Source organism: Glossina fuscipes, unplaced genomic scaffold (genome assembly GCF_014805625.2).
Source record: "Glossina fuscipes isolate IAEA_lab_2018 unplaced genomic scaffold, Yale_Gfus_2 2, whole genome shotgun sequence".
NCBI lineage: Eukaryota > Metazoa > Arthropoda > Insecta > Diptera > Glossinidae > Glossina > Glossina fuscipes.
This window is the reverse complement of record NW_023998416.1, coordinates 2,632,805-2,650,921: the sequence shown is the minus strand read 5'-3', so window position 1 is coordinate 2,650,921 and position 18,117 is coordinate 2,632,805. Positions and strand designations below refer to the sequence as shown.

Sequence of the window (18,117 nt, the reverse complement as noted above, 5' to 3'; positions counted from 1 at the left end):
TTCGTACATATTTTCCCGGTTAATGTAAACATTCAAAAAAAAAAAAAAAAAAAAAAAAAACAAAAAGAAAAAAATGATTATAGTAATCCCGCCCTAAAAATATATTTACATTAACAACAACCTACAAACAGTTGTTTACCTTACGATAGGTAGTCGGTGAAATGCTTGGGTAATACGTTGTACACGATCAGTGTAGAAAGTCGCGTAAAAAACAAACTACCAAAAAAATAAACGAAAGAAACTCTCATGTAGTTCATTTAATCTTTCTCTCTTTCTCTTCCTTTCTCTTTCTTTCTCTCTCTCTCCCTCTCTCACTCGCTCTCTCTGTCACTCTTTATCTCTTTTTCTGTACTTCTTGCTCTCGAACAAATATACGTAAGACACTGAAGTACTCACTCAATAGAGTGGAAGCCAAATGTTAAGAAGGGTATGATGCATTTGTATGTATATATGGATGGATGAGATTGTTTATTAAATGCAACAACAAATCGCATGGCACGCAGTTAGTAGGGAGGATTGGATTGAGGTGAACAACAACAGCAACAACAACAGCAACAACTAGTGCCGTATTAGCAATTGTGGCAGATGTCGGCCCACCATGTAGAGAATACACCAAAAGAAATACATAAATATGTATATAGAGCGTTGCGTGTGTGCACAAAAAAAAAAAAAAACAAAAAAAACATCTTATATGTTAAAGCTTTTCAACTATAACGTATACGCGAAAATTATGCGAATCAGTTGAAAGCATACTTTAATACGTTAGCATACCCTTAATGCGCCGTAGCTTAACGGATATTATCATTTATTGTTGTTATTATAATAAAAGGATAAATTATGAAACATAATTGTTTTTTCTTTTTTATTATTAATTAATTTGTTGAATTGAGAAAACAAAAACAAAAAGTTATGCTAATCAATTAATTTAAAGTCTACGTGACGATAAAGACAACAATTTATTTATTAATCGGTGACAAATAAATAGCAATATAAACAAAGCGCCGACGGCTTAATGTTAACTCTGTTCTACAAACATATGCGATCATATTTTGTTTTTTGAAAAAAATTTTTAATTTTTTTTTTTATTTTTCTTTTATAATCAGCAATATGTCATCTGACATTTGTTGTGGTCTGACCCATAAAACGGAACTAAACTCGTTCACTTAGTAATTGAAATGCATGTGGATATCATTTAATTAAAATGATGGCAATTAAATGATTTTAATTGAATAGACCCCAAATCGTTTATCCTATTTATCTATGAAGATATGGATGAAAATTATGCAAAGAAAATTATATGCAAAATTATTTTTATATTTATTGCTATAAATTAATGTATAAATTAATAATATGAGGAGCAGCAATATCAATAGCAACAGTAATAGTAACAGCGACTGCAACAGCAATAGCGGCAGCACTACGTTACATGTCGCGCATAATATGTTCTTTATTGCAGTTACAAACTATCAAAGCAGCTGTCAGCACAAGTGTCAAATTTAAATTTCTCACATGTTGCAAATACTATACAAAGTGTTAATTTATTCATCTATATATATATATAGATATATATGTATGTGCATATATATAAATATTATTTTCTAAAACCTATCGATACATATGCGCAAATAACGCAAAAATATTCTCAAATTAAAATGTATTAAAAAATTTTTTGGCAAGTGTCGTTAAAGTGTCAGATAAAAATTATTTATCTATAATAAAAATTAAATAAAAATGATGTTAACAAAATGTGGTCAATTGTATAATTTATTCATTTATTTATTTATATTCTTTCATTCTTAAATATGCATCGTTTTAATGTGTTTTCAAAATCGTGTGATTTTAATTTTTAATATAAACTTTTATTATTATAACATCGTCATCGTTGCACGTCGAACACGGTTACATATTATACAACAAATTATACTATGTTGTATAATGTACCGTGCTTTCAAAATTATTCAACACTGGATTACTACAAGGTAAGTTAATTTAATTAAATTAAACAAAAAACAACAACTATCTTCCCTTTTAAGGTAATCGCAAAAGAAGTCGCTTTCACTTGACCGCGTTCAAGTCTTTTATTAATTGCATGAGCATGGGCAGTAAATGATTGCATCATTATTTTTGCAATTATTTTTTTAAAATTTAACTTAGTTCTCTTAGAAGTGTTAAAATTGAATATTTGACTCACTCAACCACAAGCTTGTGGTTACTTTCTAAGTTTTCATCTTTTATCTGACTTTGCCGCATAATCTTATGGGAAAATATTCGACAAATAAACCATCGAAGTAAGTCAAGACCTTGTGTTGCTACTGCTACAAATTAAATAATAAACAAAGCACTGCCTAATCCTACCCGGTAAGCTTGCTAAGTAAACGGGCGAATCAACTGTAAAGATCGCTTTAAATGTTATCATACAATGGAAGTTCCAGTTTGATAAACAACGATGGTAGTTGCATACAAAAAATTGCAATGATCATGGAAAGTATCATCCACATCAAGCTTCAATTGCAGATTTAATGACACTGTCTTGTCTACAGTTTGTTTATTAGTCGTTGGTGAAGAGCTCTCCGTGAATTTGTAAGCAAGTAAACAAGTGGTTTGGTCCTGTGCGGAATGACGAACTGAATATGTGAAATGATCGGAATTCTTTTTTTTAACTTTGCTTATTTTTTTTAAGATTATCTCTAGGGGCTAGGGCAAAAAGACGAATAATTTTTTTTCCAAGCCTTATTTTCTGAATTTCTCTTAACTTTCGCCGTTCGTTTGACTTCTTGTTTGTTTTTGATTCAAAAGAACTTTACAAGGTAAGGTAAAGTGGTGCAGATCACCGTAAGGATATGCGGCTTAAAGAAAGGACTATAGACTCTAAAAAGGACTTTTTAAGTGAACCTAAACTTACTATGGAACTGATGTACTCATTTATGAGCCAGTGAAGTTTGGCAGATCTTTTTTTGGGAATTTTTTTTTTTTTTTTGGCTAACCGAGATATTGGACATCAGAAATAATGCGAAGCCTTTTCACGTTGCGGTTGCTTATTATATGCTTAGGGATTATAATTTACGGGGGAGACGTCCAACAATACTATTTCATCAAATTTTTTTGGTTCAATAAAAATCTTCACTAAGCCATGTCTCTAACCGGCGATTGATCAGGAAGCCAACTGTCGTAAAATGAATTTTGGGCCTTGTGGGTATTCTTACCATACTTAAGCCTTTAGAAGACAGTTCAATAAATCGTTACGTTAGGCGCAATATTCGTTGAAAATCTTGGATGGAGCATTTCAAGCTGCAGCATAATCAGATAATTGCTTAGGAATCAAACTTTTGTTACATTTAAAGCTGTAGAAAAATCCGAATTTTGTATATGGAATAAATATTGCTTTTCGATAGTAAGAAATACCGTTTAAAGTCAGTATTGGGTTCGTCGAAAGCAGCTATTTGTCTATGGTTTGCGGACTTTTAAAAGAGATTCTGCAGAAACGTATGCCGCCTAGGAAACATCACAAAAAAGAGAAAAGTGTACTTTCACCAACGCAACGCACTGTACGACACGTGGATGGTTTCAATGACAAAATCAGATGAACGGGATTTCTAAGTGCTGTCGCTTTCAACTGATTCTTTAGATCTGACTACAAGCAATTATTGTCAGCTTGCACATCTAAAAAAGGATGTCTCGGGGAAAAAGTTTTGATTTGATTTGATCTCATTGCGGAAACTGAAATATATCTTACTGGTATAGGCCCCGTAAGAGCAGGATTGTCTTACAACTTTTATGACGCAAGTTGTCGACTGAATACAACTCATAAACCAATGGGTTTCGTTTGACTAGATCATCAAGGCAGTATGCAAACGTTAAATTTTAACGGTTTTAACGGTGTTTTGCTAGTTTTTACAAAATCGTTCTATAAGGACAACATCGAAATTTTAGGGACGCATTAGAATGATTATATATTGTTCTTGAAGAAGACGATGTTGATGAATATAATCGAATTTTGCGAAAAATATCCTTTTGTTTTATTTGCCACTGACAGATTTGCTTTTAGAGAGGAAAGAGAGAGTTTTTTTTTTTTTTTTACATGATTTATTAATTATATGTCATATCTCAAATAACAAGATATAAAGATATGTCATATCTCGAAGGACAAAAGTTTCATTTGAAAGTCATGGCAATTGTGTTGTGCTACACTTGTAGTGCAAATTTCCTTTGAAAACTCTTTGTTTTATAATATTTTTTTGTTTTTTTCTTCATTTATGTTATTAAGCTTTATATTAAGAAATTTGAAAATATTCTTGTCTCGCAATTTAACTTAATATACGTTAGGAGAAGTGCCTTTAAGAAAATATTTTATATTCTTTGGAATTTTATTGCTTAACTATTAAAAATAATACAATGATAATAAGAAATAACGCCGCTTGTTCATCTTTATCAGCATCAGCTTTTTATTAGAATTCTTTCGCGTTTTTATTTTTGTTTTCATCTTTCGTTTCTCCTTTACTCGAAGCGAAAGGAAAATTGTTTTCTACACATTGATGTAAAATGGCAAAAGAACAAAATAATTTTTGCGTTCTTGAAAGGAGCTCAGATTACCAATACAATAACGGCAACAACAATGATAGCAAGAATAGCGCGACAATAAGCAGAAATAATAATAAACAGAGCATAACACGTCGGCATTTGAAGGAAAATACAGAGAACCTTAGAAAATGTCAAGAAAGAATGATTGGTTGACTTGATGGATAGGTAGATATACGGATGCGATGCGTATACCTATCATCATCATCAACGCTATCTGAGAGTTTGCCCAGAGAGATGGCATTCGATGTAGTGCGGAATAGTTATATGGAATAAGAAAAACTAAATAAAATTTCATTTTGCTTTTGAATGAAAAGTGTTAAAAGGAAAACAATTAAATAAATGATGAGTTAAGACAAGAAAGAGGAGGCGGGTATTCTTACTTTACTAGCTTTAGAGAAGAAAATGAAAAGCAATTATATGGAATTTTTTGCTTTGTATATTAAAATAAGACAACACCTGTATCAAAATGCATTGAATTCGTTTGTAAAGAATTCATTTCCTTATGCGTAGCTTTAAATATTTGCTTTATTCAGATCTTTGATTAGAGAAAATACCCTTAATTTATGTCGAAGATCTTCAAGAAATATTTTTTTTTTCTTTATTTTTATATTTTCCTTTTCCTTTTTTTTTTTTTTTTTTTTGACATAAAACTGTCAACGCATAGCATTTTATTATTATATTTTTGTTTTCTTTTAATGAAGAGTGTGTGTACCCCTCCCGCTCGCCTCTTTTTTATCATAAACATATTTGATAAATGTATTGTTATTGTTTAGGAAATCATTATAAATACATCTCTCGTTTGTGTGTGTTTTTGCATTTTTTCTTTTTCTTTTTCATTTTTTTTTCCACAGAAAACCAGAATTTTTTGACCCACTAACAGACAGATTTAAAAAATAAAAACGCAAAAAAAAAAAAAGAAAAGAAAAACAAAAGGATTCAATAGAAATAATATCAGATCTTTTTTTTTATTTTCCTTTCCATTCCATCACATTTCATTTCAAACAGATAAATAAGCAAAAATTCGGGATTTAAATGCCGATTGTTTTTTTTTTTAAATGTGATTGCTTTCAATCTCTTTCCTTTTTCAATATCTTGCCTTGTGCTGGCTTCTGATTTTTGAGGATTAAATGACCATCAGCATCGTTATTATCAGCTTTGCTGAATAAAACAAAAAAAAAAAAAGTAAAACAGAGAGAGAAGAAGAAAAGAATGTAATGCCAGGAACGACTTTTCGAGTATTGCTCTTTTTCTTTATCCTTTAGAATGTTGAAGGCAAAGAAAAATAATAAAAAAAAAAACCGATCAAAGGTCAATTTTTAGAATTCATACCTCAACAGTAGCCGCATCGTTAATTTTCTATAGCAAAGCTATTAGTTTTTTTTTTCTTTGCCATTGCCATGCTTTTCTGAATGATTTCGCTTCAATTCCATAATTTTTAATTACAAGAAATATTGTTTTTTTTTTTTTTTGTATTTTAAAAGTAAAAGATAAAATTTTAATCCTAATCAGCTCAAACATTTTAAATCCGATATCGACTTAAAGATAATCTAAGACAGTGTTATGCTCACGCAAAGGGACGTTCAAGTTATGACAGCTCATGTTAGATAACAAATGATTAAATATTGTTTTTTTTTCTTTTTTGTAAAACTTTATGAAATAATTTTTTTCTTTTTTATCCATTACTTACAAAGTATCTCTAAAATATTTTGTAGTTTAAGTAAATTTCTTATCCAATATTTATGATTATTCATTTCGTATCATTTAAGGCGATCAAGAATATTTTTGAAAGACATAACAAGTGCAAGGATTCATAAGTGATTTTAAATTCCTCATGAACATTCTTATTGAAATTATTTATTGAATTTATTTAAAAAGTATGTGGAAAATAATGAAAAATTTCTGGAATAAATAAGTTTAGTTAGCTTTTACAAGTATGTGTAAGGTATAGAAGCACTCATGGGAGACTCTATAAAATATGATTCTTGATCAATGCAAATAGCAAGACATAATAAAAGATATTGCATAGATATATATATACATATATATATATATATGCGTCTACCACAATCACGATTTCAATCTCGCAACTTTGTTTAACAAGGGAAGTTGCAGACATGTTTTTCTATCCATTAGAAAATCAAGCAGTTCTTGGCTCGGCTCACAGTTACTGATAATTATTTTCTTTTTTCATATGCTATCGCCCTGTACCCTTTAAGGTATATTAAATTTTGTGCAGATGCATGTCACTGTCAGAATGGCTTAATAAGAATCCATTAATTTTGGCAAAACTCTTAAGCTTGTCTGCTCGTCTATCCACATGATCTCCGTCCTTGCACTCAACCCATAGTTTACAACTTTGGGAGATATTTTGACGATATTTAATACAGCGGCACAGTTTAAACTCAAAGACGCATCCTGTTGAAAATGAATTCGATGGAACAGGTTCCACGATCACAGCACATGTAATGCCTTGTTTTGAAAAACTTGTCATATGACGAAAATTTGCAATTGCGCTGAATAATACTTTTTCATCAAACTAAAATCGGATTCGCCGATTTTTCGAACCCTTTTACACAACGAGTAAACCATTGCTTGGCAAAAAGGTTAAAATATTATGATTTTACAATGAAAACTAGTCCTTAGTAGTAATTCAACATAATTAACTGTATGAAAGTTCTTTGCAGTTCCTGTTCCCGTGCAAAGGTTTTCATGGAAGGCAAATTTTCATACGACAAAAAGTCTTAATTTTCATTGCTTTGGGATGAGAATTGTTTCATAGTAGTATCTTGGCCCATATGGGGTACTTGTGGTATTTCGTCCGCCGCAAGAGTACTCGTGAGAAGTTCACATGCAAACAAAATTGAATTTTTTGTATTTTATTAGGAAAATAAAAGAACAATAATATTAGCCTTAGTTATATAGGGCGTTGAATGATTGGTTTTGTGCGACTATAACATTTTCACTTGTTTTTAAGTTTCTTTAAGTAGCAAGAAAATAACCAAATTTAGTACAGTTTTTCGATATGTAGTTGTCCCAGCGGAAGACAGGATTAGGGAACTGCGAAGCAATTCGCAAGTATTCCCGCAAATAAGTACCAAAGTACTGAAAAGCGCTTACATATCAATCGTTTGTTTCAAAAGTCCCATAGCTTCTATGAAAATTCATATTAAGCTTAATAATTGGACGCTTTCCAGACCTGTTTAATTCCAATGTAAAATTAGAATTATAACAATGAAATACAAATATATGCACAGAGTTGCAAATTGCGGATGATTTAAATGCTATGACATATTAAGATAGAATTACTTATTTGACACAAATATTTTATTTATCATACTATATGAACGATTTACTTTGGTGTTGGTGAATTACGCGTGACTCATTATGTTTATAGCGATTTTGGCCATGATAAATAAGTTATTCGGTAAAGAAATTCGGTTTTTCTGATGGGTTAAAGGACTTTCGAAGATCTATCATTGCATGCTTTCAGTGTTTGTACTGTATTATGCATGAGACTTAGTAGTAGCAATAACTTTTAATACGTAATTAAAGGCTTAGTTTGGTTTACATGTGCTTGCTTGATATTATTTTTCAATTTTAATACTTGTTACATTCGCTTTTGTTACCTCGCGATAAACCGTAAAGTAGCCAATACTTTTTTAGTAAAGATGCAACCCTTACAATTTGTGGACTATTTTGTTGGGCTATCTTCACTTCGTGTACCGAATAGTAAAATATCATTCCTAATCGACAAACGGCAAATTTGTGGTGAAACACAAACAAATTTGTGTTTGTAACTTTTTGAGTGCGGTACACTTTCTTGAACTTGTTCTATGTTGTTTCAGTTACATCAAGCTTTTTATTAAATTTTGCCTCGATACATGCTAGTAGGACAGTTAAATCATTGCTTAGTACAAACTTCCTGAAAATTGTTGTCCTCTCTGAAAACATGAAAGAGTATTTTCACAATTTTTGCCTAAAATTCTGCCTTGACAAGACGGACAGTTCCCTGCTAAGCCCTGAACCACCTGAAAGCATTTATTGCCTGTCAGACCTTGAAAGCGTGTTTTAGGCACGTGGATGTTGTCAATTGAATGATGTTAAGGGTACATTAATATTTTTTCTCTGTCGTCTACTATTGCACGATCTAATCATATTTGAAGGCCGAGCGACGATGTAAAAATAAAAAATATAATAAATTTATTTATTTTGCTTTTTCTTTGCAGTTTGTTTAAAACTTTTCGGTTTGTTTTTTTATTTAATATTAACCAATAAATCATGAAAGCTGTTCTTTCTTTTCCTTCGAATCTTTTCTATGCATTTATGAGGTTTCTTTTTAACTTTAAGTTGAAATTATTTTAATTTTTTTCCTTATTTTTTTTTTTTTTTTCACATACAATGTTTTTTCTCACTTCTCTACCGCATGATTTCCTGTCACATTATGTACGCTTTAATGAATTTCAAAGTAAAAACCATATTATAAAGTTCTGATGCACAATATATGTACATAGGCTATGAGTACGTATTTAAGTATGGGTGTAGTTCTGTTTTGTTTTATTTATTTATTTTTTTTTTTTTTATATCTTATAGAAGAGACTCTTTAATCAATTGCCCTTTGAGAGATTTTAGCAAGTAAAACATGTTTGAAAAAAAAATAAAAATAAAATAATATAAAAAAAACCATCACAATATAAAAAACAAGGTAACTAAGCAAGTTTATACTAATACCAAACGTTCAGTCGGTATCATGGCTTATAGTAAAGGAGTACGTGGGATGTTTAAAGCATAGCATATATGATACGAAAAAAAGAAAAAAAAAAAAAAAAAACAAAGAAAAACAAATAAAATAATGTTGTGAAGTTCTGACTACCCTTGTTGTTGGTTGGTCTCACGTAAATAGACATTTCTAGGACTTCATGTAGTTAATGTATTTTTTTTTTTTTTTTTTTTTATTCCTATAAATTTTTTTTTCATTTTTATTGTTGTTTGTTTACCTTTTACTTCTGTTTTCTCGTGCATTTTTCTATAGTCAAATTTAATATGTGAATAACATGCTTAACTGCTGGGTACAATTTTAATTTACTAATTATTTGACAAAGTTTTAATTAGAGGTTTTTCATTTTTTAAATGTCCAAGAGTTTTACAAAAAAAAAAAAAATAAAAAATAAAAATAAAAATATTAAGTGCTTTTTCCTCCTGTTAAATCGAAATTGAAATGAAACGAAAAATTAACAAACAAAGACCACATAGGGTGTTAAGACAACAATGACAATAAAAAAAAAAAAAGAAAAAAGATAAAAAGAAACCAAACTAAACAAAAGCCCACATAATAATGCCATAATTATGTAAACAAAAACCCACACATTTACAGCATCCATACAGTGATTATATGCAAGCACAGCAAGAGAACGAAGTTTACAGGACAGCGCAACACAAATCAAACCAAAAAAAGGAAAGAAAAGAAATTCATAAAAATACCAAACGACACAATTAACTGACTTAAAATGAGCAACCATGATACCCGCAGTTTATTAAGGACATGTGTATAATGAATTCATATATATATATATATATATATACACACACAAACACACAAACACACACATACTCCATAACCATACGCTTATTCATACAATGTGACAGACAAGCGTATAAAGAATCAGGCAGACGCCATTTTTCAATCACAAGAGAGGTGTTTTTATTGTATGTGTTTTTGGGCTGAATTCAAAACTCTTTCGCTTGCACTCAATTGCTTTTGCCTTCGCAAAAAAAAAAAAAATAAGGAAAATTTATTACTTGTTGTTGTTTGTTGAAATAGGCGTAAAACCAACGAAATAATTGCGCTTTTTGTTAACATTGTGTTCGTATATAGCTGTATGCTGTGCGTGCGTGTGTATGTATTCTTTAATAAAACCGAGAGATCCTTTTCAATAAAACAATAACAAATTCCTGCAACGAGCTCAGCTACTGTTTGCCATTTTTTTCGTTTATTTTTTTGTTTTTTTTTTTCTTTTTTTGGGTTCTTTTTCTGCTTGTTACTGCTGCTGTTGTTTCTCTGTATGTAAGCATTTTGTGTTCATTGTGAGTTTGATCCTTTTTTCCCAGTATGTATCCCAGGACTACCGTTGCCATTGCTTTCACATTATTCGTTAACGATGCAGATGACGACGATGCTGCTGACGCTGTACGGAGGCTTAAGACTGACATTCGTTAAGTTATAAATGTTAACGGGGCTTTTGTTCTCTATAATGTTTAGTTTCGTTGCTCGTCTCAACACCAGCTCACGTCCATACGTACACTTAATGGTTTCATATTTCAATGAAATTACACTGATGTTATGATGAATAGTGCACGCAAACAACGTTGTAAGAAGTAAGTTCATTATGTACATTAGTACATATGTACATATACAAACATAAAATGTGTTACGTGTACATATATATACATATATGTACGTGTACATATATATACATGTATGTACAATACATTGGTTGCATTGATTATCCCACCCGCGATATATTCTTTTTTTATAGATGTACAGATTATCCATAAGCTTTTAAAGGGTTTCATAAGATATTACAAGAAGTCAACTATTACGAATGAGTCTATAGCAATCTAATGTTTAAACAATTGTAAAAACTTCACTTCAATTTAATATATAGAACGCTATTTCTTAATTTTGAAGGGATAAAGGGACACTAGGCATATTACTGGTCTTTATATAGCACATTGCGTATATTTTAGTTTATGTGGATGTATGCAAAACGCGAAAGTGCTTGATAAAGACTCCATCTTTTATTATAACGATCGTTTCAGAAGCACTTTCTGAAATGAGTGAAGCTTGTCTGACTGTATATATTTTTTTCTTGTATGCAAATTTTCGCCGAACACTATTGAAAATATTTCATATCAGATCACTTTTTCGATTAAGTCCCCATTATTTTGAAAAGTCATTATACGAATAACTTTTCGGCAATAACGTAGGCCGCTTAATGGTAGGCCTACTAAAGTGCTTTTCAATTATTACCTTGAAAATTTTAATTGAAACTATTTTAGGAAAATTGATGATTGGAAAATTCACTTTAATTGCGGAAAGCCTTTATAAAATTTTCTGAGAAAGCACAAGCATGAGCAAGTACATTTTAATTGAGGCAAAAATCCGCCTGAGTGGCCGAGTATGCAAGAGCAACTAGCAACTAGCAACTCATTGGTCGTGAGTTCAAGTCTCAAGTGCGGTAGAGTTTTTAATAAAAGCCGAAAGCCTTAGATGCTAGTGCTTTAAGACTTTAGTCTTAGAATTTATTCTCTGGCTAAGTTTATAATAATAATAATAATAATAATAATAATTGAGGCAAATTTGTTAACGAAAGAATTGAACCGATTTTTTCCGAATTTTATCAATGAACCCACCACCAAAAGGTACGACGATTGCAGATTTAGCTGCGTTCGTAATAGTGGATAGTAAATACAAACAAAATGCTTTGCAGTTTTTATTAATTGATTTAAGGGTTTAGATGGGCTTCGAAAAGTAAAAAGAGGCATGTTTTCTGCGGTTTTTATATCTTACACTACAAGGGTATATTAAGTTTGTATGAATGTATGCAGCATCCAGAAGTATTTGAGATACACGCAGTTTTATTATATCAAAGCTTGTCTGTCTATTTGTCCGTCTGCCCGTGTGATGTCGTTCTATGTATACAATCGCACGTTCTATGTGTTCAATCGCAGGTCCCAATTTTTGAGACCGCTTTAGCCTTCCAATTCCCACAAGTTGAATAGTCGTTACATTAGCGCAGTGATATTCAATGATGGGCCCTAGTCCCATCCATAAAATCCTTATACTTGCTTATAATATAAAAATAGTACTATTTTATTGAAGCTTTCAAGCACCGGAAGGGGCAACCTTTAATAAAACTTTTATAAAATTTTCATTTAAAAATTTGAAAATACCGACTTCAACATCCGGTTTAAAAAAAAATTATCGTCGCTGTGATCAGCATAATTCGTGATGGCTTTACCTCAAATGGAAAAATATTTTCTCTTAATAGACGAAAAGAAATCGAAATTTGAATTTTTGTATGTTTGTACAGTACATCACAAAGAAGAATTGTTCAAAATTGAATGAGATTAGCGAACTCCTTTCCGAGAAGAAACGGCCATTGCCCTTATCCCTAAAATTTTATTAAACAAGTGATATACTTGCGAGGATTCCAGCTGATAATCTTTCTCACAGTTTTACTCTCATTGGCTGAAAATCATTTTTACAGAACCAAAAAATAAAACCAAATTTTTTTTTTGCAATTTTCAAAATATTGTATAACTTTCGATATGAGATAAGCAGCATATTAACTTTCCGAGCATAAATAAATTATGGACGCTGTAGAACATCAGTTCGTTAACGATGTAAAGAGAAAATGAAAATTTCGTAGATTTTTCGAAAATATCTTAACTATATATGAGACATAGATATATGAGCTATAGGTATATCAGACATAGATACGTCCAATACGTTTTTTGTAAAGCTATCGTAGATCAATGACAACAAAGACAATGTAAGGCTAGCGTTATTATAAAAATCGCGGATCTGAGTTCGGAAACAAATCTGTTTAAAACTTTTACTATCCCAAGCTTTAACACATTTGAGCGTCAACAGATTCTTACTGACGTAAGTCCCTTTTATCGAGCGGCTATGCTGGGGTATTTCACATCATTTAATAAAATTCCACTTTGATTTTCAACATTATATATGCTTAATGTAAGCAGCAGCGCTCGCAATCCAGAGTTTTTTCATGGTTGACTTTTTAAAAACTGGATAGAATAGAATAAACTTAATAGACTGTTTTAGTTTTTGTTCGGCACAACTGGCGTTTGATCAATTCGGTGTTTTAATCACTTTCGTCACACAGAAATCGTCGTCTGTTCCTGGCCGTTAATTTCTTTACTATCTCTTCGATATGGAAAGCATAATCCAAATGCTGGTTTAGATTTACGATCAAGTCTAATATGACTACTAACTGCCAAGGGTTTGCTTTACTTATTTAGATTCATTATTAATTTTCCGCTTTGCCATAAATCATTTTATTTTCCAATTTTTTAATGTTCTTATTTTTCATAGAAGTAAATTGTTGGCTCTTGATTACAATGGTTGCTTGCTTTGACTCACGTTTTTTTCCTTTCTTTCTAACGAACACAATCGACAATTGTCTCCATTTGCATTCAGAGTGTACAAAGCACGTTTGGTTATTTGCAGAAACGGTATGTGTGTGGCGCCAAAAATCTTTTTTTTTATTTATTTATTCATTTTTTTTATTTATTTTTTTTTTGCGCAAGCATATAATGCGAATAATGTCAGTGGAGTCAAGTAGGTGCGCTCTGCTAAAGTTATTACTCACAGTTATTAGTGCTTAATGGGGAAATTATTATTATTATTATTTTTTTTTTTTTATTTCTTATCTGTAATCATTTGAATAAATGAAAGAAAACCAGTTGAAAATAAATAATGTAGCTACGCTTTTAAAAAGTTTATAACTTAAATAGGGAAACAAGAAAGAAATTCGTATACGCTTTGAGGAGAATTTTAGATGCTCCCTATAGAAAACATACAGAGGATATCTAAGATAAGGAGTTTTGTTAATTCTAAGCCTATCGGTTGCTAGACCAAGATTATTATAACTTTGAATGATTTTTTGCAAAATTTCCTGGAGATCTTCGCTCACGGACTATAGCAATATTATCACGTTTTTCTTATTCAGATTGTAATCGCATTTCTATCTATTGAAGAGGTCCCTTTATTTCTTATGCTTTTGAACTAGTTTTCTTAGATAAGATGTTATGTTTAAGTTGATTTGGAAACTTATGCTGATCTCTTAAGCATTTCATTTATCTGCCTGTTTTATAAGCATGGATGTTATAACTTCTCTGCTAAGGAATTATTGATCTTAAGCAGTATGTGCTGCAGTTTGAGCAGTTTCCGCCTTTATGCATTTGCTTGAAAATGGACACTTTTCTAGTTTTAAATTTTTATTCTCAATAAAATAAGTTTTGTTATTTACAAGCAATGTGCAGCGGCGCTGTCATCAATTGAAAACTGATCTTACTTCTTTTGTTGTTGGGGTTAGGACTTTTGCTAACCTGCAATAACATTGTGCATTTTAAGCAGAAAAAGACAGCATCATTTAATACTTATTGCTTGCTGATTCATTTTCTTGAAATTATCTGCTATATCCAGATACCCTATAAAATATTTTGATCGGCATTAAATTCTGAATCGATTGAAACAAGGCCGTCTGGGCAATACCCGTGATAACCATTCTTTCGATCATAATACGGAAGATGTTTCAATGTTTCTCTCAAATATCCAGCCGATAGTTAAATTTTTGCAACCAAGTGAGCGTTTGCCACTGATGTTGCATGGACAGATAGACGACCATGCTTAATTGGATTCAAAAGTTTTTATGCTGATAAAGGCTTCAGGATATTGCAAACGCTTTGACAAAATGACTATATATCCTTCCTTCGGTCATGGGTATAAAAATTTTGTGCTATAGGCCCACTATTAATATATATTTATATGCGTAATTTGCTTGATGTACTTATTATTTAAAAATTGTAATTAGACGATTATTACTTACTTGTTTAATTAAAGGTAGTTAATAACGACGATTATTATTATCTCAGGTATACAAAATATTTGTGGGGATTGAAATTCATAGGCATATAAACAAATAAATAAATGTACATTAAATATGTAAAGGTAAACATCCGATTTCGTAATTATCACATAACAGTTACGTTAGCCCTTGAGATATGGAACAAGTATAGAATGTAACGTGCAGTCAAACTTATGATTGTGCAATTTTTATTTATGCGACTTGTTTTGTGCGATTTTTGTTTGTTATGCGGTATATGAAAATGTATGGACATTTTGTTTGCTAGACGCAACTTTGCCGCGAGGTCAAGTTAATCTTAATACCGCTGCTATCATTTTTTTTTTCGCTGTCAGCGTGTATGTGCATATTGAATCAGCCATTTTCATACCTGCTGCATCAGCCAATTTCAATAAATATTAAACAATCTAATAACGTTAGTTAATTACCGATCTTCGAAGCGTTTACATATATACCGCTTGATCTTTCAATGATCCTATCGAAATGATTAAGGACGTAATCTTACATGATAGTGACACCATGAATTAATAAACAAATTATAATGACGGACAAGAAGAAACGGATTGTACCACAGCAGAAAAAATGTATAATTTTGCAACGAATTTGAAATACGTTTTTCTAAAACTAGTAGCACTTCCGACAGAACGTTGAAAACCCAAAATGACCTACGATTGTGTCTATCTAGCTAACGTGACGTTCAGAAGCATTCTGTCAAACCGCCGTCTTCGCAAAAGCTTATCTCCGGCAACTTGGTAACAAAAAATAAATCAACTCTAATATCTTCAAGTGATGAAAACGATTTCGGACCAGCTCATCACAAAACCATGCACGTTGAGAAAGTACAATTTCTTAAAATATTTTCATCCGCTTATTTTGATTGGAAGGCATTCTTCGTAAAACTTTGGCATGAGACTTTCTCATACTAATTTTTTTCATCGCTTTTTGAAAGATTTCCGACCCTTTTTTTTTTGAAGATTTTTTTCTACGTTTGCTGTCCTTCGCACAAAGGCTAGTTTTGTTACATTTGTTTGAATCGATTTAGTTTTTAGTTTTTAAATTTGAAATCAAAAAAAGCCATCAAAAATGAGAATTTACAAAATAAGCTTTTTGCAGATTTATGTAACTGCAATTATGAAACAATTTTGTAGTATAGCGGTTTTTGCAAACGTACTACCAGACGTAATGAGCATAATTCAATTTTATCTATATATTAGGTATAAAAAAATTTTCGAACATTGACCTATTTGAGCCGTGTAGATATGTTGTCTACGCTAACATATGCACTATAAAAAATTTCAAATGTTTTACAGACCTTCCTGCCTTCGGGGCAATCGTTTATATGAAATTTCCAAAGAACTTCAATGAGTTTTGTGAACTTTGATATCAGCTATGGTTTGCAAGGAATTGAAGAAATGTTTGGAAATTTCGATTTCCCTAATATTTTTTTGCTTAAGCGATTCACAAAATTGTGGCAGCGAAGCCAGTTGAATATATTACGTATTGTTTCAAACCTTGTGGCGGCCGGTTGCCATTTGAATTGATCATGATGTCATCTGCCGGTCTTTCTGTCCGGAAGAGAAGGCCTTGGCCTAAGTATTCCACTCATGCTGTCTCTTAATAAAGGAAACTCTTCATGACGCAATCGGTAACCGAAGACCGTAGTTCTATAGAAAATCACGTCTGCCTTATAATCGATACTAAAAATATCTATCTGAGAGCAACTGTGACCTTTATTTATTTCTTGGATGTTTATTGTTTTATAATCAAGATATAAACGTTTTGGAGAATGTATGGTGTTAGCGCATTAGCAGACTTATCGGAGAGTTCATGTGGGATTTGTTTACTCCGATAATTTATTTGTAAATAAACGCAAGAACATGAGACCTTAAATTTGGCAATCGTCCTTGGATTTAGCGATCTGCTACCATAAACTAATACAAACTGAATTATTTCAGGCATGATTTAACTTTATAGCTAACTTATTGTCAATATATTGATATGAATAAATCGGATTATCATCTCATGCTTATGGTACTTTTAATGCTAAAAGCGGAAAAACTGAATTAATTTATATTCACCTTTCAATGAATAGAATCTAGTTAAAAAAAAAAAAAATTCTATACACATTTTTTAAAAAGTTGTGTAAATTTCAAACTAATTTTTATATAAAAATATCGATATTTTACGCTTCCGCTTTCAATGCTTTTGTTTGCATTGATGTTGATCTAATTTTACATGAGATTTCATTTGAATAAGTATTTTAAGAAGAAGAAACAAAAAAGGAAAGAAAGAAAAAAAAAAAAAAAGAAGAAAAAAAATCTTTAAGAAATCCTCTTAAGTTGTTCATCTTTAGCACACTAGACGAGTCGTAAAAAGGAGCAAGCGATACGATCAATTGCAAGATTAAACAAAACTAGGGATTAGACAGTAAAAATGTCATCTAACATTAGCAAAAATGTCACCATAAAAATGAAAATAACTTGAAGGTAGAGAGAAGCAATGTTGAACATTAAAAAACACATTGCAAGATAGATACGATCGTTAGCGAACTAATTATAGTCAATGGTGGATAATTTGTTATACCAATGGAACTTTTTTGTTGCTTTCTCTATAACCGAAAAGTCTACGATTTTTTTTTTTTTTGTATAGACGAGAGCTACTAAAGAGTGAGCGAAATTTACTCAATTTTGAGTAGAAATTCTCTTTAACTCATTTACATTTTTTTGTGTTTTTTTTTAAGTTTTTTATGTTCTTTCATAATATGAACCATTGCTCCTCTTCCTCCTTTCTTATATAAAACTGGTATTTATCCGATGATGGCGTATTAGCTGTTTTTTGTATTGTTTTGTCTCTTGACAGGTAACTTGTTGGC

The 18,117-nt window shown here is 31.1% G+C and overlaps 1 protein-coding gene across 1 annotated transcript in view; it reads left to right on the top strand.

Annotated features, from left to right (window-relative positions):
• Window positions 1–1,720: 1,720 nt before the first annotated feature.
• Window positions 1,721–18,117, top strand: part of LOC119633426 (developmental protein eyes absent) — a 60,750-nt gene continuing 44,353 nt past the window's right edge. Inside the window, exon 1 of the mRNA XM_038026978.1 lies at window positions 1,721–1,979. Coding sequence (XP_037882906.1) covers window positions 1,926–1,979 — 54 coding nt within the window. The 5' untranslated portion in view covers window positions 1,721–1,925. The remainder of the gene's footprint in view (window positions 1,980–18,117) is intronic.